The sequence below is a fragment of the Mugil cephalus genome, chromosome 17 (genome assembly GCF_022458985.1).
Source record: "Mugil cephalus isolate CIBA_MC_2020 chromosome 17, CIBA_Mcephalus_1.1, whole genome shotgun sequence".
Classification (NCBI taxonomy): domain Eukaryota; kingdom Metazoa; phylum Chordata; class Actinopteri; order Mugiliformes; family Mugilidae; genus Mugil; species Mugil cephalus.
Genome location: NC_061786.1, coordinates 23,901,895 through 23,929,581, shown reverse-complemented (window position 1 = coordinate 23,929,581; position 27,687 = coordinate 23,901,895). Strand labels below are relative to the sequence as shown.

The 27,687-nt window shown below is 49.2% G+C and overlaps 2 protein-coding genes across 2 annotated transcripts in view; both read left to right on the top strand.

Annotated features, from left to right (window-relative positions):
• Positions 1-13,708, top strand: part of akap6 (A kinase (PRKA) anchor protein 6) — a 92,791-nt gene extending 79,083 nt beyond the window's left edge. Inside the window, exons 20-23 of the mRNA XM_047611122.1 lie at positions 3,786-6,347; positions 7,085-7,972; positions 8,892-8,990; positions 10,738-13,708. Of these exons, the coding sequence (XP_047467078.1) occupies positions 3,786-6,347; positions 7,085-7,972; positions 8,892-8,990; positions 10,738-10,767 (3,579 nt within the window). The 3' untranslated portion in view covers positions 10,768-13,708. The remainder of the gene's footprint in view (positions 1-3,785; positions 6,348-7,084; positions 7,973-8,891; positions 8,991-10,737) is intronic.
• An 11,140-nt stretch (positions 13,709-24,848) lies between these two features.
• Positions 24,849-27,687, top strand: part of LOC125023688 (neuronal PAS domain-containing protein 3) — a 198,375-nt gene continuing 195,536 nt past the window's right edge. Inside the window, exon 1 of the mRNA XM_047611132.1 lies at positions 24,849-25,717. Coding sequence (XP_047467088.1) covers positions 25,524-25,717 — 194 coding nt within the window. The 5' untranslated portion in view covers positions 24,849-25,523. The remainder of the gene's footprint in view (positions 25,718-27,687) is intronic.

The window sequence follows — 27,687 nt, the reverse complement described above, 5'->3', positions numbered from 1 at the left end:
CCTGGTGGCTGGAGGCTGCAGTATAGGTCATAAGCTCCACCCCCTCCATGTTAGTGGGCGGGACTTGAGCCAAACTAAAACGCTATAATACGAGGATGGTTTCAGTCCTTTTAGGTAATTAATATAAGTGTCATTTTCTGGATAAATTTAATTTTAGTTTGTTAATCTTAGTTGGCTATAGGAACAGGATGTGACATCGTGGCAGCCACCAGTTGCCATGCCAACCACTCCATAAAAAGGCCCAGTGGGACCGTGAGAGTTGGAAAAAATAATTTAAAAATAAGTCCAGTGTATAATCCAACATTTCCTTGTAGCTGATGGAGGTGGAGCAGAGTTTAGTCTGGAGGAAGTGTGGGCGGGGCATCGATATCGTGGCTCCGCCTTTGACCATACTGAACAGACTCTGGCTCCAAACTCACGCCCGTCTCCTCTGGAAAACAGCATCAGTTTGACCAATGAGAGGAAGGAGACGTTGGGTCCATATTTATATACAGTCTATGGAGGAGACACACTGGTGGAGCCTCTAGTGGACGATAACAGAACTACACGTTTCTTTTTGAACAAATCAAATGTAAAATGTTTTCTCATTTGGTTTTTATTCTTAGAACTTTTGTTTGTAATTTTTTTCCACTGTTTAGAATCAAATTCTCCCATTTTTGACTTGGATCTGAAGGAATGAACCAGGCGGCTACAGCAGCGTTCATGTCGTCCTGATTCTGTTCGTGTGCTTCATGGAGGACAGACGCTCTCTCTGTTTCTCATATATTCACACACATTGTAGAGGAGGAGAAGACAAATAACAGAGGCCAGACTCTCTGACCTCGCTGCCTGGCTGGAGAGTAATTTCACTTCTCCTGGAGATGGGAGAGGAATAAAGAGGGAGAGAAACGGGGGAGGAGGCAGAGGGGGAGTACAGTATATGTGGGTGGTTTGGTTTATAAATGAACTCTTCTGCTCGGTGATAAAACGATTGTCCTCTGCTGGTCTCTCTGTCTCTGAGCGTGGATGTGCATTAGTGAGTGGTTGTGTAGACGAGTTGTGTTTCTGCAGAATGGAAGTGACTCCAGCATCTTTTAATATTAACACAGAGAGATTAACAGCACCTGTTTTATTACTGTCTAATATTTCACCTGTTGCATTTAGTTTGTACGAACCTGTTGTGGAACTGTTGCCCCTTTTCCCTCTAGATGATCATTTAAAGCAGAAGTTATTGGAAATATTTCACTATATGAAAAACTATTTTTGGAGCTCTGATGGATTTATTGAGGAAAAATAATTCCTGAACTCATTTATAATCATGCAGAGTTAAGGGTTAGGGACATATCTGTCATTAAAATACTTTATAATACTAAATACTAAACCAGTTCTGACCTCCAGAGATAATTCCTCTGTTCATGATGAATCTCGTTTAAATCAACTCAATTAAGGGGGTGTGGCCTCTTTGATTGACAGGTTGATTCATACAGTGGTAGATAAATATAGCCGGGTGTCATCTGCATAGTGACTGACATTGACTCAGTGTTTCCCACTAATATTTCCTCAGCAAGGCATCAACAGAACCCTGAGGAACTCCAGGAAGAGTTTGAATCTTTCTGATGGACGAAAGACACTAGAGAGGAGGAGCTCCGCCCACAGACTAGAGGGGAGGAACTCCGCCCACAGACTAGAGGGGAGGAGCTCCGCCCACAGACTAGAATTGAGGAACTCCGCCCACAGACTAGAGGGGAGGAGCTCCGCCCACAGACTAGAGAGGAGGAGCTCCGCCCACAGACTAAAATTGAGGAACTACGCCCACAGACTAGAGGGGAGGAACTCCGCCCACAGACTAGAGAGGAGGAGCTCCGCCCACAGACTAAAATTGAGGAACTCCGCCCACAGACTAGAGTGGAGGAACTCCGCCCACAGACTAGAGAGGAGGAGCTCCGCCCACAGACTAAAATTGAGGAACTCCGCCCACAGACTAGAGGGGAGGAACTCCGCCCACAGAATAGAGGGGAGGAGCTCCGCCCACAGACTAGAGGGGAGAAACTCCGCCCACAGACTAGAGAGGAGGAGCTCCGCCCACAGACTAGAGGGGAGGAGCTTTATATTTTGGTGGTGATGTTTTTTGGCCATTCTGTGTATTTTCACAGCCATTTCTCCACCATTACTGAATGTATTTCAGAGCATCATGTGGGGGGTTAGTGGCCGGTTCTGCAGCTCGGCTCTGAGCGGAGAGGTGATTTATCTGAGCGCCGGTGTTCACGTTGAATCCGAGCGCTGACGCTAGCTTCCCTCAGAGCTTTGACAGCCACTACAGCCGAGGCTTCATGAATAATTACCCAGACGCTGCCAGATAGCAACGCTCGCCTTGGCCCTTCCAGCACATGCTAAGCTAACAAATGGGAGCAGTCAACAGCGAGCTAATGGGTAAAAAAAAAAAAAGTTTCACCCAGTCTATGACTGGACACAAGAAGTAAAAGAGCACTGAATACAACTTTAACCAGGACATAGAGACTCTTTAACCGAATGAAATAAATATGGATTCATTTCTAATGGTCCACTTCTTTATGGATGGATAGTAAGTTAAAATGAATAGAATATAAAAGAATATAAAAATATGTGAGAAAATAAACTGTAATCATCACAAACAACATATAATCATGTAAAAATGGGAAAAACGTGTGTAAATATACAACATATACAACAATAATACGTATTGTGTGTCTATGTAGATCTCAAAAAAGGAGTTTTATATCAGTTTCTTCATAAAAGAAACAAACAAACTGAATGTTTTTAAAACTGTGAATTTCCCCGTTTAATTGAATCCTATAAAACCCGACCAGAACCGTTCAGTCCAGATGTTTTGTATCCTGACGCGTCGCAGCAACACATTAAAGTTTCACAGATAAGTTTTTATCTTTGTCGTGGCTCATAAAACCGGCCGCAGTTCATCTGGAAACGGTTCTTAAAACGATGGAAAAGAGATGAAGTCCAGATGAGTGGGTTGTGTCCGAGCTGTGCTCGGTCCTGAGAGCCGGGATCTGATTGGATTATTCTGATTGATGCGTCTCCTCTCACCCAACGTGTCTCTGAATGTGTCTGCAGCAGCAGAACCAGCTCAGTCATTACCCCCGACTCCCTTATCAGCACGAGGGGAATAAACACAAATCTAATAGAAATTCATTACACTGAGCCCCCCCACACACACACAGCCAACTAGTTTATTAGATTAATAGGCTATGAATGGCTAATACGAATTACCCCCCTCTCTTGTTAACGAGACGCAGAGCAATTTGTATAATTATGTCTGTGGAAGGGAAGAATTCCTGTGTCTAAGCATATTTTTAGACAGCCGAGCTTTCTGACGCCGTCTGATTACGTATTTACTTTGGGCTTTTCAGCGTGCTGCTCTTTCTCTCAGAAGTCGTTTCTGAATAATTCATGGCTTTTGTTCCAGAGTGGAATAATTTGTGTTGAGATTTATGAGCAATTGCTTTGGGGTGGGCTGATTTGACTCTTTTTTCCTCCTTCTAAATGATCACAGAGCGTGTTCTGTCAGAGTCGGTGTCAGGGTGCGTCTCTTTCAAACGGAGGTCGGAGTCGAGGCCGAGAAACAAAAACGTCTGGTGGCAAAATAAAAAAAAAAAAAAGAGAAAACTAAAACCAGAACGTTGAATGAAAACACGTCTCTCCGGATCACGAGGATTTAAAGCGGAGGAAGGAACTAAACCCTGGTTCAGGATGAACCGGAAACTAGTTTTAACAGCACTTCTCCTCCTTCCTCCTTTCTTCTGTGTCTGCAGGTTCTGGGGAACTTTCTGGAGCCGGGTCTGGTGGACCTGCACCAGATCAGCCCGGTCTCGGCCGGTCCAGCGGTTCTGGCTCCAGACGACTCGTGGGAGTGGGATGAAACGGACCTGACCATCACAGAGTCAGAGCCTCAGCCAGACCTGACCCACGACCTCCCCACGGCCCCCGGGGTCCACCAGGACCAGGACCCGCCGAGCCCGGGCCCACGTCTGGCCCCGGCCTCCGGGATCCACCAGGACCAGGACCCGCCGAGTCCGGGCCCACGTCTGGCCCCGGCCCCCAGGATCCACCAAGACCCGCCGAGCCCGGGCCCACATCTGGCCCCGGCCCCCAGGGTCCACCAGGACCAGGACCCGCCGAGCCCGGGCCCACGTCTGGCCCCGGCCGGACCGGGTCCCGTGACCAGGCCCGGCCTCAACGTGTACCAGGTCTACAGCCTCCACACGGTGGAGCTCTACAACCAGCCCCCGGCCCCCCCTCCCTCCACTCTGCTGCACAGAACCACGGCCGCTAAGAGGAAGCAGCACCTCCTCCTAAAGAGTCTGAGCAAGGACTCGTCCTTCTCCTCCATCGAGTCCCTCCCAGACCTCCTCCTGGGGGGGCTGATGTCAAACGGCCGGGGGAGCGGGGAGTCGGCCAACAGCCGTCGGTCCGAGTGTGAGAGCGGAATCGTCAGCGATACCGGAGAAACCCAGGCGGGGGAGGAGGAGGAGGAGGAGGAGGAGACGGGGGAGGAGGCGGGAGGAGGAAGCGTCTCCAGGCAGAGGACGGACGTGAAGAAGGAGAGAGGACGGAGGAGGCGCTGCAGGAGGGGAGGAGGAGACGCTGTGGAGCTCCTGACCCCGGCTGGTTCAGACTCTGAGGGGGGAGGAGTGACGGAGGAGGTGAAGGGGGGAGGTGTGGAGTCCCAGGGCTCCTCCCTGGAGTCGCTCCTAGCTCTGGGCCTGGAGCTGTTCCCCTCCAAAGACGCCCTCCATCGCAGCGCCTCCCTGGAGAACGGCCTGGAGACGGGGGGCGGCGCCTCCGGCCCCCGGGACCTCGGGCAGAGGAGAGGGAGCGAGGGAGGTGAAGGGAGGAGGAGCTCCACCCACGGGGAGCTGAGCAGGAGGACCCTGGACCTCCTGGAGCGTCTGGAGAACATCCAGACTCCTCTGGCCAACATGACCAGGAGCGTCTCCGACATGACCCTCCGGACCAGCTCCTCCCCCCAGAGGAGCCGCCTCCCCGCCTCCCCCTCCCTGGGCGGCCGCCTCGCCCCCCCCTCTGGGAGGAGAGCGCCTCCCTCCCTGACGGCCCAGGGCTCTGGGACGGCGTCTCTGACGGAGCTCAGCAGCGCCGAGGAGTCATCCCTGGCCTCCGAGGAGCTCAGACCTCCTCACAACCTGCTCCTGGACCAGAGGCTCAACAACAACACGGCCTGGACCAGGAGGCGCGGCCCCGGCAGCAGAGGAGGCCCCGGGGCGGAGGAGGCGGACGGCGCCAGCCTGAGCATGGTGGTCAACGTCTCCGCCTGCACCGACGAGGAGGAGGACGACAGCGACCTCCTCTCCTCCTCCACACTCACCCTCACTGAGGAGGAGCTTGGCGTCCGGGACGAGGACGAGGAGGGGGAGGAGGAGGGGGAGGGGAGGCTGAGTGGTTCCTCCTCCACCAACGAGGAGGAGGATGAAGAGGAGGTGCTGGGGCTGGAGTACATGAAGAAGGAGCTCCAGAGCTGGATCCGAGCGCCCCGCGCCTCCTCTTCCTCCTCCAGAACGGAGGCGGGCCTCTGGGACGAGCTGCAGTGCGGGACCACCTCCTTCACCTCCTCCTCCTCCCCCCAGAAGGAGACCAGTAAGACAAAAGGAGACAGGAGAGGCACGGAGGAGGAGCAGGAGAACAGGAGGAGCGTGAGCTACATGAGCCGGCTTGTGGACGACGTGGAGAACGGGAACGTGGAGCAGAGCGGCTCCAGAGGGAAGGAGGAGGACGACCAGCTCCTCCGAGAGGAGTCCAGCGTGTTCACCAAGAAAGGGGAGGTGCTGAGGGAGGCGCTGAGGGAGGCGCTCCACGACGTCGACAACCAGACGTTAAAAACGGAGTCGGAGAAGCTCCTCCTGCCCTTCTCCTCCAAACGTGGCTCCTCCCTGGTGGGAGAGCTGAGGGGGGAGCTGCCCTGCCACAACTCCTCCCTCCCTGCGTCTCCTCCCTCCCTCTCCCCGGTGGAGGACTGCAGGAAGTCCATCACCATCCAGGAGAAGTTCAAGTTCTCCTCCTTCGTGACGGAGCACACGAGGAGCGAAGTGAGGGACAAACATTCGTCCCGTCCTCCTAAGAAGTGGCTCAGCTCCCACGCCTCCTGCTGCAGCCACCTCCCCTCCGCCCCCCCGGCCCCCCCGCCTCCCCCGCCCAAGGCCAAGGAGGAGAACGTGCACGAGTTTGTGATGGAGATCATCGACATGACATCTCTGGCCCTGAAGAGCAAAGAGAACCAGAGGGAAGAGTCCACCCAGGCCGAGAGGGGGGGGTCCATCCAAGACCAGGGTCCTGCTGCACTGACCCAGATCCGAGACAAGGTAGAACCTCCTCATCATATGTGACCGTCACAGTTTGTCGTGTTTCTGATAGTGTGATGAAGCTGTGTAACTCTGCTAAAGTCTCGTCTTTACGTCTCGTCCTGTAATTTTCTCTGAAAGTCTCTGAGGACGAACTGGTCACATGACCTCAGCATCGTCTCCAGGGAAACGAGGAAACAAGTGTTTCACTGAACTTTAGACACAAACTGTGATATTTCTAAAACCTCCTGATGAGAGTAGAGATGTTTCAGAGGTTTGAGATGTTCACATTGAGATATTTAGGTTTAATTTATTTATTTCTAGGGAACAGAAACACTTGATCCAGGCTCAGGATGTTAATAAGGAACTAGATGTGACCTCAGATATATTCTCTCCAATCAGAGGACAAACGAATCTAAAAGTAGCTAAAAGTTCTCTGAGTTAATTTGTTCACTGAGTCGCAGTAATTCAATAAATCGCCTCACAGATCAGAACTTTCAGGATGTAATGACTCATTTCGTGGACTAATCTAAAAGCTCATCAGTTCTCCAAAGAAAAGAGAAATCAGGCAGAAAACTTGGAGCTCCTGTAGAAAGTGTCAGACATTAATATGTAAATGTAGACGCGACGCTTTGGTAATTGTTGGGTAAAGAATCTTAACTGAGAAAATAACTTGAATAAATAAATAACAGCAGAATGGAGGCGCTGACGGTTTCCTCCTCCTCCTCCTCCTCCTCCTCCTCCTCCTCCTCCTCCAGGTCCTCCAGCACTCCCACCGGCCTCTCCACCTCCGGAAGGGAGACTTCTACTCGTACCTGTCGCTGTCGTCCCATGACAGTGACTGTGGGGAGGTGGTGCAGTTCTCCGAGGAGCAGAGCTCCACCCCGGCCCCCCCCAGCTACAGCCCCGACCTCTTCACCAGCACCAACCAGCAGAGCTCCTCCTCCAGACGCTCCTCCCCGAGCCTCCACGCCACCTCCCCGGACCTGAGGCCCGACGCCGACACCTCCACGTCCCCCCCACCCAGTCCTGACATCAGGGACGAGGAGACGCTGTTTGCAGCCTGCACGGAGGAGGTGTACCTGGGGCCCCCGCTCTGCTACAGCATGGTGCTCCCCAAGAGACCCCGCCGCCTCCTCCTGGACGCCGCGGCGCTCCGCTCCAGAGATACTGCGCCTCCTGATGGCTCCTCCCCCACCTCCCTCGTCCTGCAGGGGCCCGGCCCAGAGGGAGGAGGCGCGGACCTGCTCCTCCTCTGTGATGTCGCTGCGGGAGAAGCTGCGTCCGCTGTGCTGCAGGAGCAGGGGAGTCGTAATGAGGGGCCTCCTTATCTTAATCCCCGGGCCCGTGTCGGCCCGATCGCCTCCTCCTCCTCCAGCGCCGCCGCCGCCGCCGCGTGTTTAGCCGATACCGGAGCGCTTCAGTCCAATATGGCCGCCGTAATGACCCCGATAAGGGTCTGCGGCTCCGCTACAAATCCCTCAGAGGAGCGAGAGCCCCACCCCTCCGCCTCCTCCTCCTCCTCCTCCGCCGCCGCGCGCATTAATCCCAAATATAACTGCTCACCGATGAGAGGGGCTGATAGGGGGGAGGAGGGGGAGGAGGAGGGAGAGAGGAGGCGCTCAGAGACGACGGTGGTGAAGCAGGTGAGTGTGAAGTGATCTGAGGCCTCGTGCTCCAGGTATTAGTCTGAGCCCCCCCCCCCCCAAGCTTTTATCTTTTTATCCTCACCTGTACCCCCTCCTCCCCCGTCCTCCCCCTCCTCCCCCCTCCTCCTCCCCGAGGTGTTAATGGAGCCGGTGGGTTTTTGCATTTTGCAGATTCTCTGTGTTTTTAGTTGCGAGGTTCAGGTCCACAGAACAACATCAGCATAATTACTATCAGTCAGATTTCATTAGGATTCATCAGCCACGAGCTTTTCCTTCCCGCAGTGATCGTTCACTTCATTTCATCGCTGAATTAGCGTGTTTTGCTCCTTTAGAACTTTTCTATTTCTTAATGTAAATGAGGGCAGCTTCTTCTCTGCTCATCAGCTTTTACTTTAAAGAGGAACAACGTGCTTTAAATGTCCGAAATATCCGCTGCACAGCAGCTCGATGAGAATAGTTTCTAAAACACTGGAACAACCAAGGATTAAATTCAGATAAAGCCTGACTTTTGTATTTTCTCTTTATATATTTTATTTGTTTGTGTATTTTATTTGTAAATTTAACTGAAACCTTCCTCACAACCTAAAAAAGTATTTTGTATTTTTAATATAATATTAAAGTACAAAGTAGGTTTTATTTTGTATATTTGAAGATCTTTAATATCTAAAAAATATTTAAAATAAAATGATATTTAATTTTAGTATTTTTTTTCATTTGGATTTTATTTGTTGTATTTCTTATTATTTTATTGCTTTTTTGAGAAGTAGTTTTTCTCTGGACTAACTTTTTTATTTTAAGATCTTCTGCTGCGTCTCAACCTTTTCATGTCCCTTACATTTTTTTCTGAATTTCCTCAGTGGGGAATAAAGTATCTTATCTTAAATCTCTTCTTCTTATTTCTCTCTTTACATCTCAGGTGAACTTGAAGCCGGCTGTCAATCACGCCACCAGGACAGCAGAGGGGCGGAGCCAAGGCTCAGTGAGACCGCCCACCTCCAGGATGATGATGGTCAGGGTGAGTTACCTCCTCCTCCTCCTCCTCCTCCTCATTCTTATTTCTCACGTGATTATTTAAGGTTTGTGGATTTAAGTTTGGTTTTAGACTCAGAAAGAGAGAAACTAGTAAATGTTCAGGAACCAGGAAGAGAAGTAAAGGAGAAACCAGTTATTAGATTCATATTCAAGAAGAAGGAGAAGGAGAAGAAGGAGTTCACGATGGAGGAGGCTACTTCCTGGACCAGAAACATAAGTTTAGGCCACATTAGAAAATAAAGGATTATTTTTATTTTATTTTATTTTAGTGGTTTTAAAGTCAGACTCCCATCAGCTGCAGAGACGTGTTTTGTTCGTCTCTGGTGACGCAGGCTCCAGTTTATTCGTTTATTTTCTGGATTTCATCATTTTTCTTTTTAAAGTCAAATCAAACCAGGAAGCTGCAAAACCACGAACAAAGGCCGTCACCACCACCACTGTGTGTGTGTGTGTGTGTGTGTGTGTGTGTGTGTGTGTGTGTGTGATGTGGTCGCCCTATGGGTGCCTCCAGGGCTAAGCACAACCTACTGCCCCCATACACTATAACACACACACACACACTATAACACACACACACTATAACACACACACACACACTATAACACACACACACACACACACTATAACACACACTATAACACACACCCCTGAGGGCAGAGCACAGAGTCCAGGTAGAAGCTCTGACAGCCCAACAGCTGCAGGTTAGACAGACATGTTGTACACACACACACACACACACACACACACACACATGAACACACACAACAGAGGACAAAGCCACGCACACACACAAAGACATGAAAGAGCAGAATCACACACACACACACGCATGTAAAGCCACGACAAAGAAGGACACACATTTAAATACACACATCATATCAGTGATGCATACAGCTGGTCCTGACCCCCGTGGCGTGGCCCAGTCTAGCCCACCTGTTCACACACACACACACACTGTGACACACACACACACCATAACACACACACACGCTCTCACACACTGTACACTCAGACACAGGTGCAATTAAAGCAATCGTGAATGCGGCTCATGATGTGCTCTGTGACCCAGACAGCAGAAGGTCTGCAGCACAACACACAGGAGACGCACACAGAGTGTGTGTGTGTGTGTGTGTGTGTCCAGGTTTCATGACTGACTCATCTTTGTAAAGTTTCTCTGAGAAGTCGACTGGAAACACAAACACAACGAGCAGCGACGCAGGAAACACACGGAAATAATTCAACATATTCAGGTTCACACACAACAAGAGCAGAGCAGCGTGTTTCTGAATATAAATGTGCAGCAAATTAATGTTTTTATCAAACTCCAATCAATCAGGGTTTAAGATCAGCATCGTTACCAGTGATCAGTCCACAAAAATAAAATACAACCGACAAGATACGTGGTAAAATCAGACAAACATATAGGAATGAAGTGGAGCTGTTCAGGACTCGGCTGATGGGGACGTTTGGGCCGATGCAGATCCTGATGTTTATCTCCCGTCCACGGTTTAAAAGGAGCTTTTATATCAGCAACGAGCAGCAAATGAACATTTTGAACATAAAATAAATAAAAAACATGATAAATATTTAATGAATCATTATCTGTAGGTAACAGGCATGAAGCTCTAACTTGGACCAGAACCTTCTTCTTCTTCAGGGCCCAGGGGATGAAAACTGGATGAATTACTGTGTTTGGGTTAATTTAACCAGGAACTTGTCTCCGTTCACAGGGAGCAGGAGCCTCCAGGATCCAGCTGTGAGGGAGGGGGGGGGCTCCGTCCATCGTCTCCCCCTCGTCCTCCACGTATCTGATCCACCACCAAACACCGGACTGAAGAACTGACCCGGACCTTCAGGTTGACGGAGGCTGGTTTCTGAGCCGTCTGAGGACAGGATGCAGGATCTAAACCAACAAAGAGAGACGAGAGGCAGAGTCATCGTCATCACCTTAAAGCTTCACTCCAGACAAATACGATTAAATGAGACTGTTTAAAAGAGGAGGAGGAGGAGGAGGAGGAGGAGGAGGAGGAGTTCTGCTGCTGCCAGTTTCCATGTTAGAAAATGTTCTTGTTTCTGGTTCAGACAAAACAAAAACAAAGAGAAATCAGCTGACGTGAAATGAGTCAGCTGGAGGATTTAAAGCTGCATGATGCCACTGTAGACCACTAGGGGGCAGAAAGGCCGACGTTTTAGCTTCTTTGTTTCACACGGAACCTTAATTAACTCACCTCCAGTCAGACGAGCCGATCAGACGGGTCCTGACTCCACGTCGTGTCTTTAACCGGTGACTGCGTGTGAACATCTCACCATGAACTAAACTTAACTTAGGCCGCGGTCACGTGGCACCTGCAGCATGTTGTTCCCTAAAATAACACCTGGATGTCACCGTGGTAACGTCTTCTTTAATCATCTGTATCCACACCATTAATCCATAACGACTCCTGTAACCTAAAAACTACAATTTATTAAATATGCACCAAATAACAACAGACAGCGAACGTCTCCTGGACCAACAAGCTGCACCTGAACGCACCACGAAGACTACGGCCAATTACTGGCTGCTAGGAAAAGCTACTGTTAGCTGGGAGGCTAGGAAGAGCTACTGTTAGCTGGGAGGCTAGGAAGCTAGGAAGAGCTACTGTTAGCTGGGAGGCTAGGAAGAGCTACTGTTAGCTGGGAGGCTAGGAAGCTAGGAAGAGCTACTGTTAGCTGGGATGCTAGGAAGAGCTACTGTTAGCTGCTAGGCTAGGAAGAACGACTGTAAGTTAGGAGGCTTGGAAGAGCTGCTGTTAGCTGGGATGTTAAGAAGCTAGGAAGAGCTACTGTAAGTTGGGGGACTAAGAAGCTAGGGAGAGCTTCCATTTGCTGGGAGGCTAGGAAGAGCTATTGTTCACTGGCAAGTTAGGAAACTTGGAAGAGCTACTGCAAGTTAAGAGGTTATGAAGAGCAACTATTAGCTTGAAAGCTACAAAAAGCTGCTGTTTGCTCGGAGGCGAGGAAGGGTTACTGTTAGCTGGAAGGCTAGGAGGAGGTACTGCTATCTGGGAGGCTAGTAGAAGCTGCTGTTAGCTGGGAGGCTAGGAGGAGCTACTGTTAGCTGGGAGGCTAGGAGGAGCTACTGTTGGCTGGGAGGCTAGGAGGAGCTACTGTTAGCTGGGAGGCTAGGAGGAGCTACTGTTAGCTGTAGTCGTAGCATAGAAGTTATTTCTTTGTCATTCAAGTGCAGCTTCTTGGTGTTTGACTAAAAAATTTATAACGTTAAATGTAACATTGAATATTTCATTTATGGAAGCACATGTTTTACTCGTTTTCCCCCAGAAGAATTAATTCATTCATTCACTCATTCATTCATTCATTCATTCATTCATTCATTCATTCATTCCCAGTTTATAGCGGTCTCTGTATCAAGCGTAGCATCCCGTGGTGAACAGGCCTGTGTTCGTAGCCCCTGGGTTCGCTCCGCTAGCCTTCGGGCTGCTTTGAGGTTCTCATAGATCTTAAAAAGCGTCGGTCGTGAAGTGAAACTTTCTTTCCTCCCTCGTCTGCAGACGACGTGTTGAACCAGGCGTCCAAAACGTAAAAACTAAACGTGATTAATCTATGCAACACGACCAAAGCGGGCGAAAGCTGAAGTGTTGTGTAGACGTTGAGGTTCGATGAGTGAGTTGTATTAAACCCAGAGGTGGGTAGTACAAATACTTCATTACTGTACTTAAGCATATTTTTCAGGTATCTGTACTTTACTTGAGTATTTCTTTTTACTTATACTACGTTTGTACACAAATATCTGCTCGTTCCAACGGAAAAACAGACTCGTTACGTTTTTTAACCTCCACGGACGTAAAAGACGTGACGTGACTGAGCACAGGCCTCGAGGGAAGAGGAAGGAGTAGGACAGGCTCAGCATGGAGGACCGTCCAGTCCATCCATGACCTTATTTAAGACGACTGATCCAAGAATGATTCACTGAGTCTGATCCTTGTTAAAACCAAAGCTGTTAAATGATCCAGATGCTCATGACTCAGGACCTCTGCTCAGTTCAGTCCAGATTATTCTGACACAACTTTATTTAATTTTAATAAATTATCAACAGATGTGTTGTTTCACTGATGGCAAATGTACTTCAGTCCATTTCAGAGCGTGTACTTTCTTACTTTTACTGGAGTAAAGGAGTTGAATCAGTACTTTTTCTTTGACTTAAGTACAGGATGTGAGTAGCTTTGCCCCCTCTGGTTGATCCTGAACGTTCCACCTGTTGTTATTTCCTAGAAAGCTCCAGAGGCGAAGCTCAGCGGTGACGCCGGGTTCAGGGTGTCGGACGGTGTCTGTGTGTGTGTCTAGGACAATATAGGGTTTGAAATCTTTAAAATATAAATGTGTGCCTTGCTCTACTATTACTCCTCCGCCCCCTTTTTTCCAGTTAAAGCACTGCTTCCCCAGGTAGAGAACATGCAACGTGGGAAAGGAAACGAGAAGCAAAGCCAGGTTAGCGTGGGGCTTGTGTACATACGTAAAAGTGTCAAAGCTTGGACGGAGGGAGGAATGCTCTGTGTTTGTGTTTTTCTCTGTATGTGATCTGTGATGTTTAATATCTTTATTATTAGTATCGCCATAAAGAGCTTGACTGCATGGTTCCTGCTGACCACTATGTAAAATCCAGCTGTGGAAAAGAAATAAACTTGATTTATTGGAAAAACCAAATGGAGACAAAAGTGAGTTTGTTTTTCTTGTTTGGATTTGAATTCAAAAGAAGAAAAAAAGATATGCTACTATTAGCTGGGAGGCTAGGAATTGCTACTATTAGCTGGGAGGCTCGGAGGAGCTTCTATTGGCTGGGAGGCTAGGAAGTGCTACTATTAGCTGGGAGGCTAGGAAGTACTACTATTAGCTGGGAGGCTCAGAGGAGCTACTGTTAGCTGGGAGGTTAGGAAGTGCTACTATTAGCTGGGAGGCTAGGAAGTACTACTATTAGCTGGGAGGCTAGGAGGAGCTTCTATTAGCTGGGAGGCTCGGAGGAGCTACTGTTAGCTGGGAGGCTTGGAGGAGCTACTATTAGCTGGGAGGCTAGGAGGAGCTTCTATTAGCTGGGAGGCTCGGAGGAGCTACTGTTAGCTGGGAGGCTAGGAGGAGGTTCTATTAGCTGGGAGGCTAGGAAGTGCTACTATTAGCTGGGAGGCTCGGAGGAGCTACTGTTAACAAGGACGCTAGGAAGCTAATAAGAGCTACTAGGAGGCTATGGAGCGCTACTATTAGCTGGGAAGCTAGGAAGCTAGTAAGAGCTAATATTAGTTGGGAGGCTAGGAAGCTAGTAAGAGCTAATATTAGTTGGGAGGCTAGCTAATAGCTACTGTTAGCTCAGAGGGTGGGATGAGCTACTGATCAAAAGGTCGACCAGAAACAAATTTGATCTTCATGAATCGATATATTGCAACATACTTTGCTGAAAACCGGCGCTAATGAAAAATAAAACTATTAAACTTTAAAGGTGATGAACCCAAAAGATAAAGACTGAGAACTGGAAGATAATCGGAAGGAGAGTTGGTTTGATATTCTGCTGCGTGCTTCCTCACAATAACAGTTTCCTACTGACTGTTAACAGTGGACTATAATAATGAGGAGACTATTACAGATTAGAGTCTAAACTGGCTTTGTGTTGTTTTCTTAGCGTCGACGTGTCAGGGCCCCAATCATCACAAAAGCATCATTAACATCTTTTTCATCTTCCACAGATTCCTGCGTTGCCCTTAATCAGACCTGCTGACGATTCAAAGTTTCAAGAGACGAAGCCCAATTGAAATGTGAGGCAGGTGATTGGATGTGATGATAAACACACACTGTGGGAATATTACTGAGCCTTAAATAATGTTTACTCCCCAGGAGGAGGTTGGTCAGTGGAGGATGAGTTTACGTCCCTGATAACGTCCTTCAGACCTGAACCAGAGCTTTGAGTTCGGTGGCGACAATGAATATCTGATTCTGGTGTCAACCCTGGTCTCTGGAGTCCAGGTGTGAACACTCAGAGCGTTTACATGCAGAGTTTAATGGAGCTTTGCTCTAAACTCTACTTTCTGACTACAGTCCGTGTCCCAGTTTACATGCAGCGGAGAAAATCTAATAACTGTTCTCCTCCTCCACACTAGGGGGCGACACGTGTCATAATACCACGTTAATACGGCCCGATTTCCAGTTGATCTATTACGTGATATAATAAACTAGAGTCGTTCATGTGTCAGACATTTAAACAACAACCAGACGGATAATAGAAAATTTTTTAATCTTTTCGTAATGTTCGCGCTGCTTCTGGTGCAGGTAAGATCCGCGCTGTCCCTCAGACGGCTCCGTTTCTCTTCTTCGTCTTCTGTGATCGGCTTCTTGGACGTGTTGTTATGGAGCATGAACACACGCATCATGCGATGAAAACTCTGATTCAGTCGCATTATCTGTGCGTCTCAATCAGACAGTGAGAACTCTGATTTTAATCAGTAACGTGTTTACATGCGCTGAAGTTCTCCTGTTAGAGTCCGAAAATGCACTGATCTGGTGTCTGGAGTCCTGCCTCCTGAATCCTACTTCCTTCTGTCTTTTGAAGCAGATTAATAGAGTAAAATAGCCGTTAGCGGCAACAAAACACACTCCATATTAGAGCAAATTGCTTCCTGCGATTGTTGATGGTTTCTCACCCCCCCCCCTGATTGTGGCTGAAGGGGCCTTCAGATGACTGATAAGCATTGATGAATGAAAATGGAAATGCTTTTCAACATTTTGCCTTCAAAGGGAAATCAAATATGAGCTGGAGTTGATGGGCTGGTTGTTGGGGGGGGGGGGGGGGGGGGGTATTTGCCTTTTTGCAATTAACAAGATATGTTCTTTTTTTGTGGTCAGAAAAATGGAAACGGCTTTTCAGGTCGTAAAGGTCGAGCGCATCGAAGCATAGCGGCGGTGCAATTACTCTTCAGGCAGCCTGATGGGGGGGGGGGGGGTCAAATTAACGAGGCGACCGGCTCCCTGTCCAAAAGATCACATGTGATTACTGAACATCACACAGACACAGCGCTCAAATGATCTCCTCCCTCTCCAGGAACAGAAGGAACCAGGACGAAACACAGAAGGACGGATTCATCAAAAAGGTTTTAAATGTCACAACACTGTCCACAGCTGGAAGGAATCAGCTGACTGGACCAAGAAACAGCTGGAAGGAATCAGCTGACTGGACCAAGAAACAGCTGATTGGACCAACTAACAGCTGGAAGGAATCAGCTGATACACCTGTTCATTAGATCAGTCCATCTTCAGAGGTTAAAGATCATCACAGTCCAAACACTAATCTCTTTCTCTTTCTTTCTTCCTTTTTTTCCAGATTAAACCTGATTTTGTTTCTTTTCCTGCTCCAATCAGCTGAGATGATGTAGAAACTCTAGACTCAGGTCACTACAGACAGAAGGAAGGAAGCAGTTCATCAGTGACCAGTGACAGAGCTGAACTCGTTATTTCCATCATGCAGGTGAAAGTAGTTGGTGTGAAGGGAGTGGAGAGGCTGTTCACGTTAGCAGTGTTGGGTAACGAGTTACAGAGTAATGGATTACTGTAATGATGGTACTTTTTTGGGTAGCACAGTAAAGTAACGCATTACACCAACAATATCGTGATGTTGCAGTGTTCTCATTACTTTCAGTTTATAGCTCGAAAGGACAAAAATATTCGAGTAAAATGCCGGTCACTCAGAGCGGGAACGCCCTTAATTATGCAGAATTTTGAACCTTAATAAAAATGAAATGAACGAGTTATAAAAACATTCACCCTCCGTACAGTCGTCATGAACAGTGAAATAAACCATTGGGACCAAACCCGTTTATTGAACCAGGCTGTAAACATGTTTAATGATGCTGTAAAGTTGGGCTTTTTTAACATGGGGGTCTATGGAACCAGCCTCTAGCGGCCACTCGATGAACTGCATGTTTTTACACTTCCGCATGGGCTTCATGGCGCAGATCCGGAAGTTACCGCCTGGGGGCACCTGTCCTGCGCACAGAGCTGAACGCAGCCTGATTTGCATAGCACCGCCCTCCCGCCATGGGGCTGACGTCAGGGCTGACGTCACAGCCGTCTGTCGTAAAGTGAGGCTGATTTAACAGGTGGAGCCGCGGGAGCTGGAGAAAGAGAAATGAAATAATAAAGTGACGTCACCTAAAACAAAACCTTCTGAGAGGAGAAGCTCGACGTGAAAGAAACATCACAGGAGGCTCGGTCTTTATTCAGGACCTGGTTTAGCAACAAGGCTAAGCTAACTGCTAGCAGCTAGTAGCGAGGCTAATGCTTTATTCTGCTTCCTTTTCAAACGCCAGGACCTGAGCCAGCATGAATAAGACAGGTATGACTGATTTAAAGCACTTTTAAGAAAAGTCATGAACAACCTGCGACTAGTTTGGCTTCATGACATAATGTTCTCATTCATGTAAACACACCTTAGTGTATGTTTGCTTGTTATAGCGCCCCCTGGAGGGGGGAGGTTTCCTCTGTTCCTACTGAATCATCAGGTTTAATAAATAAAAAATAAAAACGTGATGGTTTGTCCATGTATCTACTCGGTAAATTAAGAAATGGGAAAGTAAATCAATAAGTAGTGAAGTTACTTTCCAAATGCAGTAACTAGTAAAGTAATCTCATTACAATTTACAGGAGTAACTAGTAATAAGTAACTAATTACTTCCCCGGCAGTAAACTGTGTCTGTGCTGAAAGTTTCTGTCTGGTAACGACTTGATGAGAGTTCAGTTTGAAAGCGTTTGTCTTGTTTCTGACTCAGACACGAACGCTGAGAGGGAAGCACCTCCTCCCTGTAATGATCCTCCTCCTCCTCCTCCTCCTCCTCCTCCCTGTAATGATCCTCCTCCTCCCTGTAATGATCCTCCTCCTCCTCCTCCTCCCTGTAATGATCCTCCTCCTCCTCCTCCTCCTCCTCCTCCTCCTCCCTGTAATGATCCTCCTCCTCCTCCTCCTCCTCCTCCTCCCTCCTCCTCCTCCCTGTAATGATCCTCCTCCTCCTCCTCCTCCCTGTAATGATCCTCCTCCTCCTCCTCCTCCTCCTCCTCCCTGTAATGATCCTCCTCCTCCTCCTCCTCCTCCTCCTCCTCCCTGTAATGATCCTCCTCCTCCTCCTCCTCCTCCTCCCTGTAATGATCCTCCTCCTCCTCCTCCTCCTCCTCCTCCTCCTCCTCCCTGTAATGATCCTCCTCCTCCTCCTCCTCCTCCTCCTCCTCCTCCTCCTCGCTGTAACGATCCTCCTCCTGTGCAGCAAAGCCTCCGCATCCCTCCTTCATTTTCCGTCCCTTCATCATCAGCTGCTCCATAACGTCTTCAGTCTGGGGACGGGGACAAACATGAGGACAGACTGGAAACAGATTCACTTATGAGCTGGTCCCAGGTTAGAGAGACACTGTCCACCTCCACAGACACACAACAGCCGCAAACCACACAAACTACACAAACTACACAAACTACAGAGACTACAGAGCAGGAGGAGTCAAACACCACGCCTCCTCCTGCTCCTCCTCCTGCCCTGAGAGGAGCAGGAGGAGGAGGAGGAAGCTCTTGTCATCATTTATTTGACTTTTAGTTTCAGATTCTGAATTAAGACTTGATTCTAATCGTTTTATGGCTTTAATCTTAATATCAGATCAATATTTCTTCATGTGATCTGTGGTTCTCCTCCAGGTCCTCCTCATCTTTTATTCTCTGCGCCTCCTCCATCGTGTTGTTTTTCTTCTTCCTCTCCTTCCATCACCTCCTCCTTCTCCTTATGTCCTCCTCCTCCTCCTCCTCTGTTCTGAACGTGTGATCCTTCTATTGGAGGCAGTAATGATGGTGATGCTGATGAAGGTCTGATGGTTTAATGAGTGTGTGGGTGAGAAGCTGATATGAACTCAGACTTTTATCTGATTCCATTTTCACAGCAGTCGTCAGAATGTGTTTAAAAACCCATCGTGTACGTGACGAGAGGCCAAGAGTCGCTGTGAACGGCAGAATAAATAAGAGGACGATGGAGCCAGAGACCCCGATCAATCATTAGCATTAACAGGAGCGGGGGGGGGGGGGGGGGGGGGGGGTCGCTCATTATCAATCATTTGCATGTGGAGGTGTGAGGTGTTGAGCCGGAGGAAAGTTTTTCCGTCCGTCTTCAGACGACTGCGCCTGTAATTCCTCCCAGCAGTTAATTCATCATCTGGCGGCGGCAGCGGCGTTTAGTGCGAATATTTCAGGGGGGGGGGGCTCGGCTCCACCACCACCTCTGACCCCACGGCCTGACCCCATCCATCAACACGGGGGAGAGGGAAATATTAAGAAGGAGGCGTTATGAGCTAGATTACAGTTCAGAGAGGCAGCTGTCGTCTGTAGCTGCAGAGACAAACGTTCGGGACGCGACGCAAACACAGAGACTGTTCAGCTGAGGTCATTGGTTCATTCATTATCCTGGAAACACACACGTCTGTATCTCTTCAACCCTCCATCGTTCCTCTGGTTTATTTAACCAATCAGAGCTCTGGACTCCAGCTGTGTTTGATGTAACACATCATTTTATTCTGGTTTCATTGATAAAAGTCATTATAGGATTCAACCAACACAACAACCTGTTATTTTTAACTGTGTTCCAGCTTTGATTCCTCCACAACTAAACCAATCGGAGAGATTCCAGAAACTTCAGAGTCTTTTCTTTAAAAAGAGACCGAGTATCTGCACAGTATCTGGAAACAGAGTGAGAGGAAAGAGATTAGAGCATCAGGAAAAAGAAACAGTGTAGGTCCAGTAACACAAAGAGCTCGACTCGTTCAGTTCTACTCGTTCATGTTCCAGTTAAATCCAGATGAATGAATGTCTCATGTCTGGTTCCTGGTCTCATATCTGGTTCCTGGTCTCATGTCTGGTTCCTGATCCTTAAACTAATGTAAACATGTATTTGTCACATTAGAAACATCAGGACACTTGTTCTTCTTCATGGTTCCTAATAAACCAGGTCAGAGGGGGGACCTTGTAGACCACATTAGACCCTGATTAGACCTGAGGATGTTTCCTGGATCTTCTCTGATTGGCTCAATGAAAACCACATGACACTAAACCTCACTGAGAGGAACCAGGAACCACATTACCTCACATGGTTCCTGGGCCCTATAGAGGGTTAATGCATCTGATCGTATTAAAGGTGTTGGTGTTGTTGTTGTTGCTGTTGTTGTTGCTGTTGCTGTTGCTGTTGCTGTTGTTGCTGTTGCTGTTGTTGCTGTTGTTGCTGTTGCTGTTGCTGTTGTTGCTGTTGTTGCTGTTGTTGCTGTTGTTGCTGTTGTTGCTGTCGTTGCTGTTGTTGCTGTTGTTGTTGTTGCTGTTGTTGTTGTTGCTGTTGTTGTTGTTGCTGTCGTTGCTGTTGTTGCTGTTGCTGTCGTTGTTGCTGTTGTTGCTGTTGCTGTTGCTGTTGTTGCTGTTGTTGTTGCTGTCGTTGCTGTTGTTGCTGTTGTTGTTGTTGCTGTTGTTGTTGTTGCTGTCGTTGCTGTCGTTGTTGCTGTTGTCGTTGTTGTTGTGGACGGAGGAACTGATGATCCGTGCAGCAGAGGAATCTTAACATCACTAAAACCCAGTCCAGTTGTCTTTCTTCATGTTGTGCTGAATTGTGTGTCCTCATAATAATACTAATATCTATAGTTGTGTGTGTTTGTTCCTGTGATGATGATGAGGAGGAGGATGAAGGATGAAGGATGGAGGAGGGTGGAGGTGATGAATTATTCTGACTCGTGTCCATCGCTCTGTTCTGTTCCTGTAGTCTTCTAACAAACAAATCAACCACGTTTCTTGTGTTTCAGGCTCCATCTCAGTTTCAGCTTCATGGATCCAGATTAAATATTATTAGATTTATTCAGCGTCTGTGTGGAGACTCTCAGTCGTCCTGGTCTGATGGAGGGACATGTCCTCGTCTCGTCCTCTTCCTCCGTCCAGACGAGCTGCTCCACAGCTGATCTGTGTTTTCACAGGTTTGATTTCTCCTCATAAATGAAGACATGTGTCCATGTGTCCATGCGTTCATGCGTCCATGTGTCCATGTGTCCATGCGTCCATGTGTCCATGTGTCCATGCGTTCATGTGTCCATGAGTCCGGGACAAACCTGTTTCGCCTCCACTGAGCTTCAGCCTGGAACCAGCGTAGAAACGAGGAACCAACATGTGTCCGACTTCTCCTCAGGGACGTGGACCAAACGTCCTTTAATGTGACATGAACGGGATCACGTTCACGCTCTGACTGGAACTAATGCAACAGGAACACAGACAAAGCTCCACATTCAACATCTGGAACCAGAGAAAATGTTTGAATTGATTCCATTTAAATGAATTCTGCTGCTAATGAGCAGAATGTGACACTCAGAGTTTCTCCCATCAATCATCAGCTGCTTTAAGGAGAAGCTCAGATGTTTAGAGGAGAATAAATCAGGTTTCACTGTCTGTCAGTGAGAACAGCAAACGAGGATCCAGAGAGATGTGATCTTTAACGGGCCGATGGTCGGCTTAATAGAAAGACACGCGTGTCTGCAGAGACGACGGCTGCCTCCAAAACCATCCAGGAGACATGACGGGAATTATTGACTCCTGTTGTGGTTTTTATGTTAAATCGGAGACGGAGACGGAGACGGAGGCTTTGAGTGTGAGGCCGACGGAATGAGGATGAGACGGAGCCGAGTCAGTCTGAGCATCAATAAAACACAATGAACAGCTTCATCTTCAGCTTTTCCTCGTCTAAAAGTCTCATTTACCTGCTTTAATCAGTTCTCACCAACATGAAACCGGAAAAAACAGAAACATCAAAGGCATCTGGACCTGGAGGACACAGGACAACGTCCACATTTAATCCAGAGACATCCGTCCACACGTCCATGGATCATCATGAACCGACTGGAGACAGGATCAGAGCCGGTTCCTCCAGGTCCAGGTCCAGGCCCAGGCCCAGGTCCAGGCCCAGGCCCAGGCCCAGGCCCAGGTCCAGGCCCAGGTCCAGGCCCAGGTCCAGGTCCAGGCCCAGGTCCAGGCCCAGGTCCAGGTCCAGGCCCAGGCCCAGGCCCAGGCCCAGGTCCAGGCCCAGGTCCAGGTCCAGGTCCAGGTCCAGGTCCAGGCCAGTATCTGGGTATCTGATCTGATACTGGTTCATAAAATCGTCGGATCAGTTTTTATGCACCCCCTCTGTCTCCTGCGTCCTCCAGTTGGACGGCGCCAGAGAAGAGCTGGAGACAAAAACAAAGACTCAAGAAAGACGAGAACCTAGAGGCAGAAGACGGAGGAGACGCCACAGACCTGGAACCGGCAGCGATGCTCACACGGGTCATGTGACCTTCACTGTCCACCAGAACCTTCGGAGACTCAGAGGACACGTGTCCCACAAACACAACACGTCCAGATGAGTCTGATTCAACGTTGGTTAAACCTGAATCTCTCCCGATGCACCTGAACGCACCACGATAAAGTGTGTGTGTGTGTGTGTGTGTGTGTGTGTGTGTGTGTGTGTGTGTGTGTGTGTGTGTGTGTGTGTGTGTGTGGTCCTGAGGGATAACAGCAGGTTGACTGTCCTGATTCTGTCTGCTGTACTTTACCTGGTCACAGCTCACTAACACACACACACACTATAACACACACACACAGACACACACACTATAACACACACACACACATAACACACACACACAGACACACACACTATAACACACACACACACACACACACACACTATAACACACAGACACACACACACACACACACACACACACACAGACACACACACACAGACACACACACTCTCTCTGCAGAGGTGAGTGCATATTATGTCAGAGTTTCTGGTCATGTGTTCAGGCCTAATGCTATGAGCAGGTCCTGCAGGTCTCCCCTGAAGCCTCCAGTCCAATTCATTTCATTTCATTACAAACACAGAGAGAGAGAGAGAGGGGGTGTGGGGGGCGAGCGAGCGATCCAATTTAGACCTGAGGCCGAACGAGAGGAGAGCTGCTGTTTTTATTGGTATTTAATCAGCTCAATTGGGACGTTTTATTAGCGCGGAGCTTTGTTTCAGAGAGACGGGGTTATTAGTGACTCCCTGAGAGGAGGAGGAGGAGGAGGAGGAGGAGGAGGAGGAAGGGAGGGAGGGAGGGAGGAGGAGGAGGGAGGGAGGGAGGTAGGAGGAGGAGGAGGGAGGAGGAGGGAGGAGGAGGGGAGAAGGGAGGAGGAGGGCTGAGGGGAGGGAGGAGGAGGAGGAGGAGGAGGAGGAGGAGGAGGGAGGGAGGGAGGGAGGAGGAGGAGGAGGAGAAGGGAGGGAGGAGGTGGAGGAGGAGGAGGGAGGAATACTGGCTGTGTGTGTCCTGTACGACTCATGAGGAGGAGCTGAGAGGTTCATCCTCAGAAAGAAGGCGGAGCCACAACATCTACAGGATCAGATCCAGTCTGTGTGTCCACACCATGGAAACGCTCTGATCTGGTCCAGGACTGTTCATGGTTCTGGTCCAGATCTGTACATGGTCCTGGTCCAGGACTGTTCATGGTTCTGGTCCAGATCTGTACATGGTCCTGGTCCAGATCTGTACATGGTTCTGGTCCAGGTCTGTTCATGGTCCTGGTCCAGGACTGCACCACTCTACTTTAACCCTTTACAGACTCTCAGGTTCAGGAAAAAGCAGTGAAATAAAAAAGCAGCCCTATATAATATCTATATAATATCTATATATATCCACACACACTCAAACAAACCTTTTACATGTTGATACTGTGATTAAAACCTGTGACTGTTCATGTTTTTACTCAGTTATTTTTGAGCGGTTTAAGTTTGGACTTTTTCCTCGTTCTCTTCCTGTAACTTATTCCATAATCTGACCCGAGGCACTGAAACAAACTGTTCCTGCTGTCACGTGTCTGTGATTCCACGACGTCTCTGAGGTTTGATCAGGAAAGTAAAGACGTGTCGGTGTGTTTGTGTGTTTGTGTGTCTGTGTGTTTGTGTGTCTGTGTGTCCTGTTCTTTGTAGATTAGTGGGTTTTTCTACAGTAACTTCTTTATGGAACAATTCATTCATCAATTAACAGAGAATCACAGCGGCGTGATTGTTTCTTTAAAGAACTTGTCGTTATTACAGGTTGTTATTCTGTTGTGTTATTGGTCCCTGAACTAGAAAGAGTCCGACCCCCCTAGATCCTGGACCCTGGACCCTGGACCCATGAAGGGTTAATGCTGGACCCACTCCTCCACCCAGACCTCCTCTCTGATGGACACATGTTCAGTCCTGATGTGGATCTGAGTGGAGCTGTGGTTTTATACTGAGGGAGAGGGAGAGAGGGGGGAGAGAGAGGGGGAGGAGACAGGGGGAGGAGACAGGGGGAGGAGAGGGAGTGACTCTGAAAACGACTTTATTCTGGAGTCTGATCACACACGGAGAGAGGAGAGAGGAGAGACTCCGCTACTGTGACACGAGGAAACACAGCCCACCCGTGTCCTCCACCTCCACGACCCCCCCCCCCCCCCCCCCCCCCCCCCCCGTCTCATGGAGGGGGGGGGGGGGGGGGGGAGGGGGAGGGGGGGTCTGAACAGGTCTGAATCCTTCGCTTCTGTTTCTACTTGATGAAAGTTTGAAGGAAAAGATTCAGTTTAAGAAACAGAAATAAAAACACGCCCCCCCCCCCCCCCCCACACACACTAACACGCCCCCCCCCATCTCTCTCTCTCCCTCTCTCTCTCTCTCTCTCTCTGGACTAAAGGACAGCGGCGCACACGCGCTCTGACGCGCGCACCCGCGTATCCACTCACCGACACATACCGACACACTAACACACACTCCTCCTCCTCCTCCTCCTCCTCCTCCTCCTCCTCTGCTGCTGTATCTCTCCAGTGTCATCTCTGAGCCTCCTCACTGACTGACTGACTGCTCCGCTCCCCCCACCCAGACCCAGACCCGGACCCGTACCCAGACCCGGACCCGTACCCGGACCCCAGACACCGGCACAGTCCAGGCGGAGCAGAGGGGAGAGGACGGCGGAGGACGGGATGCCTTTGGTCGGAGGGTGAAGCGGAGCTCCGGAGGACCGGAGCACCGGAGGACCGCGCGTCTCTAACCGGCGAAAGAAGCCATCGATCCACGGACCTGAGTGGAGGGAAGAGGAGCAGAGGAACGGGACCATGATCCGGAGCAGCGCGGGGCTTTTCTGTGAAGGATAGACCCGAGAGGAGAGAGGAGAGAGGAGGAAGCTTTGTGACATCTCCGCCCCGGGACCGGGATCACTGCTCCATCGATGTGTGGCTGCGCACCGGGACCATGATCCGGAGAGTTCCGTCCGAGGGTTAGACACGAAAAGAAGCAAAGAAAGAAGAAGAAGAAGAAGAAGAAGAAGTTCCGTCTCCCACTCTACTTCCTCTGGTCCCGGTCCGTGGAGGGAGGCGGCACCGGAGCAGGTGCTCCGTTAGAAGCAGAGGCAGGAGCGCAGCGGAGGAGCCGGAGCCGGAGCCGGAGCCGGGACCATGATCAGGATCTTCCCGGATTTCAGCGTCCAGGTGACGGCCTCGGCGGCTGGAGGAGCCGGGGCTGGTGGCGGAGGAGGCGGCGGAGGAGGCGGCGGCATGGTGACCGGACCCCCGGTGGGTCGGGTGCCGGTGCCCGGAGCCACCAACGGGACCCCGCAGAGCGTGCAGGGCATCGCAGCCTACCAGCAGAGGTACGAGGGGGGAGGCATGAGGGGGGAGGCAGAGCGACCTGTGGAGCTCTGACTTCCACCCGGTTTAAAAGAGTGTTATCTGTTAGAGGACCGGACCCGACCAGGTCCGGTCCGGGTCCGGGTCCGGGCGGGTCCGGGTTGGCGTCTCTGACTCAGTGGAGATCGTTTTAGTTTCAGCTCCAGAGTACACACATAATACACACATAATACACACAGAGTACACACAGAGTACACACATAATACACACATAATACACACAGAGTACACACATAATACACACATAATACACACAGTACACACATAGTACACACATAATACACACATAATACACACAGAGTACACACATAATACACAGAGTACACACACAGTACACACAGAGTACACACAGAGTACACACATAATACACAGTACACACAGAGTACACACAGAGTACACACATAATACACAGAGTACACACACAGTACACACAGAGTACACACATAATACACACATAATACACACAGTACACACAGAGTACACACATAATACACACAGAGTACACACATAGTACACACATAATACACATATAATACACACAGAGTACACACATAATACACACATAGTACACACATAATACACATATAATACACACATAATACACACATAATACACACCCAGTACACACAGTACACACATAATACACACGGAGTACACACACAGAGTACACATTGTACACATACAACATACACACAATATACACAGTACACACAGAGTACACACAGAGTACACACAGTACTCGTACCCGTCGCTCCGTCTGCACTGGGACGTTTCTCGCTCTGAAACGTTTCCTTTTATTCTGAGACATGATTCATTTTTTTCTTTTCTAATTTCAGAGCAGAATAATGACAGAAAATGATTTAATATAAAATATCTACAGTTTGATGTTGGGATAATTTTTTTAAAAAAGACAAATATAAAAAAAACAGAAACTGAACCTGAAATAATTCACTGGAAAAAAACAGAAAGAATCAGAAAAATCTTTAATTTCCTCTAATTCTATAAAACAGTTTTATAGAGAGAACGAGAGAAGAAGCCGCCGTTCGTCAGGTTTTCACCGTCCTCCTCATTTCTGCCTTTATTTATTTATGGTCAGGACTGAAAAGCTGCCCCCCCCCATGTCCCCGTCCATGTCTCTGTCTCTGTCCCCGTCCATGTCCCCGTCCATGTCTCTGTCTCTGTCCCCGTCCATGTCCCCGTCCGGCCGCTCAGTTTGGTTGTTGTTTCTAATCATGTGGAGCCGTGGTGGTGGTGGTGGTGGTGGGGGGGGCTGTAACCCCCTGTGTTTTTGCCGTGGTGGGAGAAAAGTGTCAAAGCTGCTGGACATAAATCAGGGGGGGGGGGCTCTGAGAGAGTCTCAGCCTCTGAAGCAACAAATAGGAGGTGAATAAGGGCCCATTGTTATTTAAAGGAGCCCTCTGGGCACAGCCCCCCCCCCCCCCCCCCACAAACACACACACAGACCCCCCCCCCCCCCCCCCCCACAACACCACACACACACTGGGAGGGTTCAGGGACTCGTCCTCCCGTCAGTTCCTTCTCCGGCTGCTGGTCCTGGTGTCGACCCTCAGACCAGATCCCCTCAGACCAGATCCCCTCAGACCAGATCCCCTCAGACCGACGGAGGTTAACGTCGCCAGGATGGACGTGTTCTTAGTTGTGGTGCAGAGGCTGGTCCTCCCCCCTCCTCCCCCCTCCCTCCCCCCTCCTCCCCCATACATAACGTTTCCCCAACAAACAGCTGGGAGCTAATATGTTTATACATTACGCTCCATTATCCACGTCGCCTCCGTTTGGCTGCTCCCAGTAACAGAGCCAGGAGGACGGAGGAAGGAGGCGCAGGGGCCTCAGCTACACGGGCGTTTTAAAGACGAGGAGCAGGAGGAGGAGCTGGAGGAGGAGCAGGATGAGGAGCAGGATGAGGAGCTGGACGA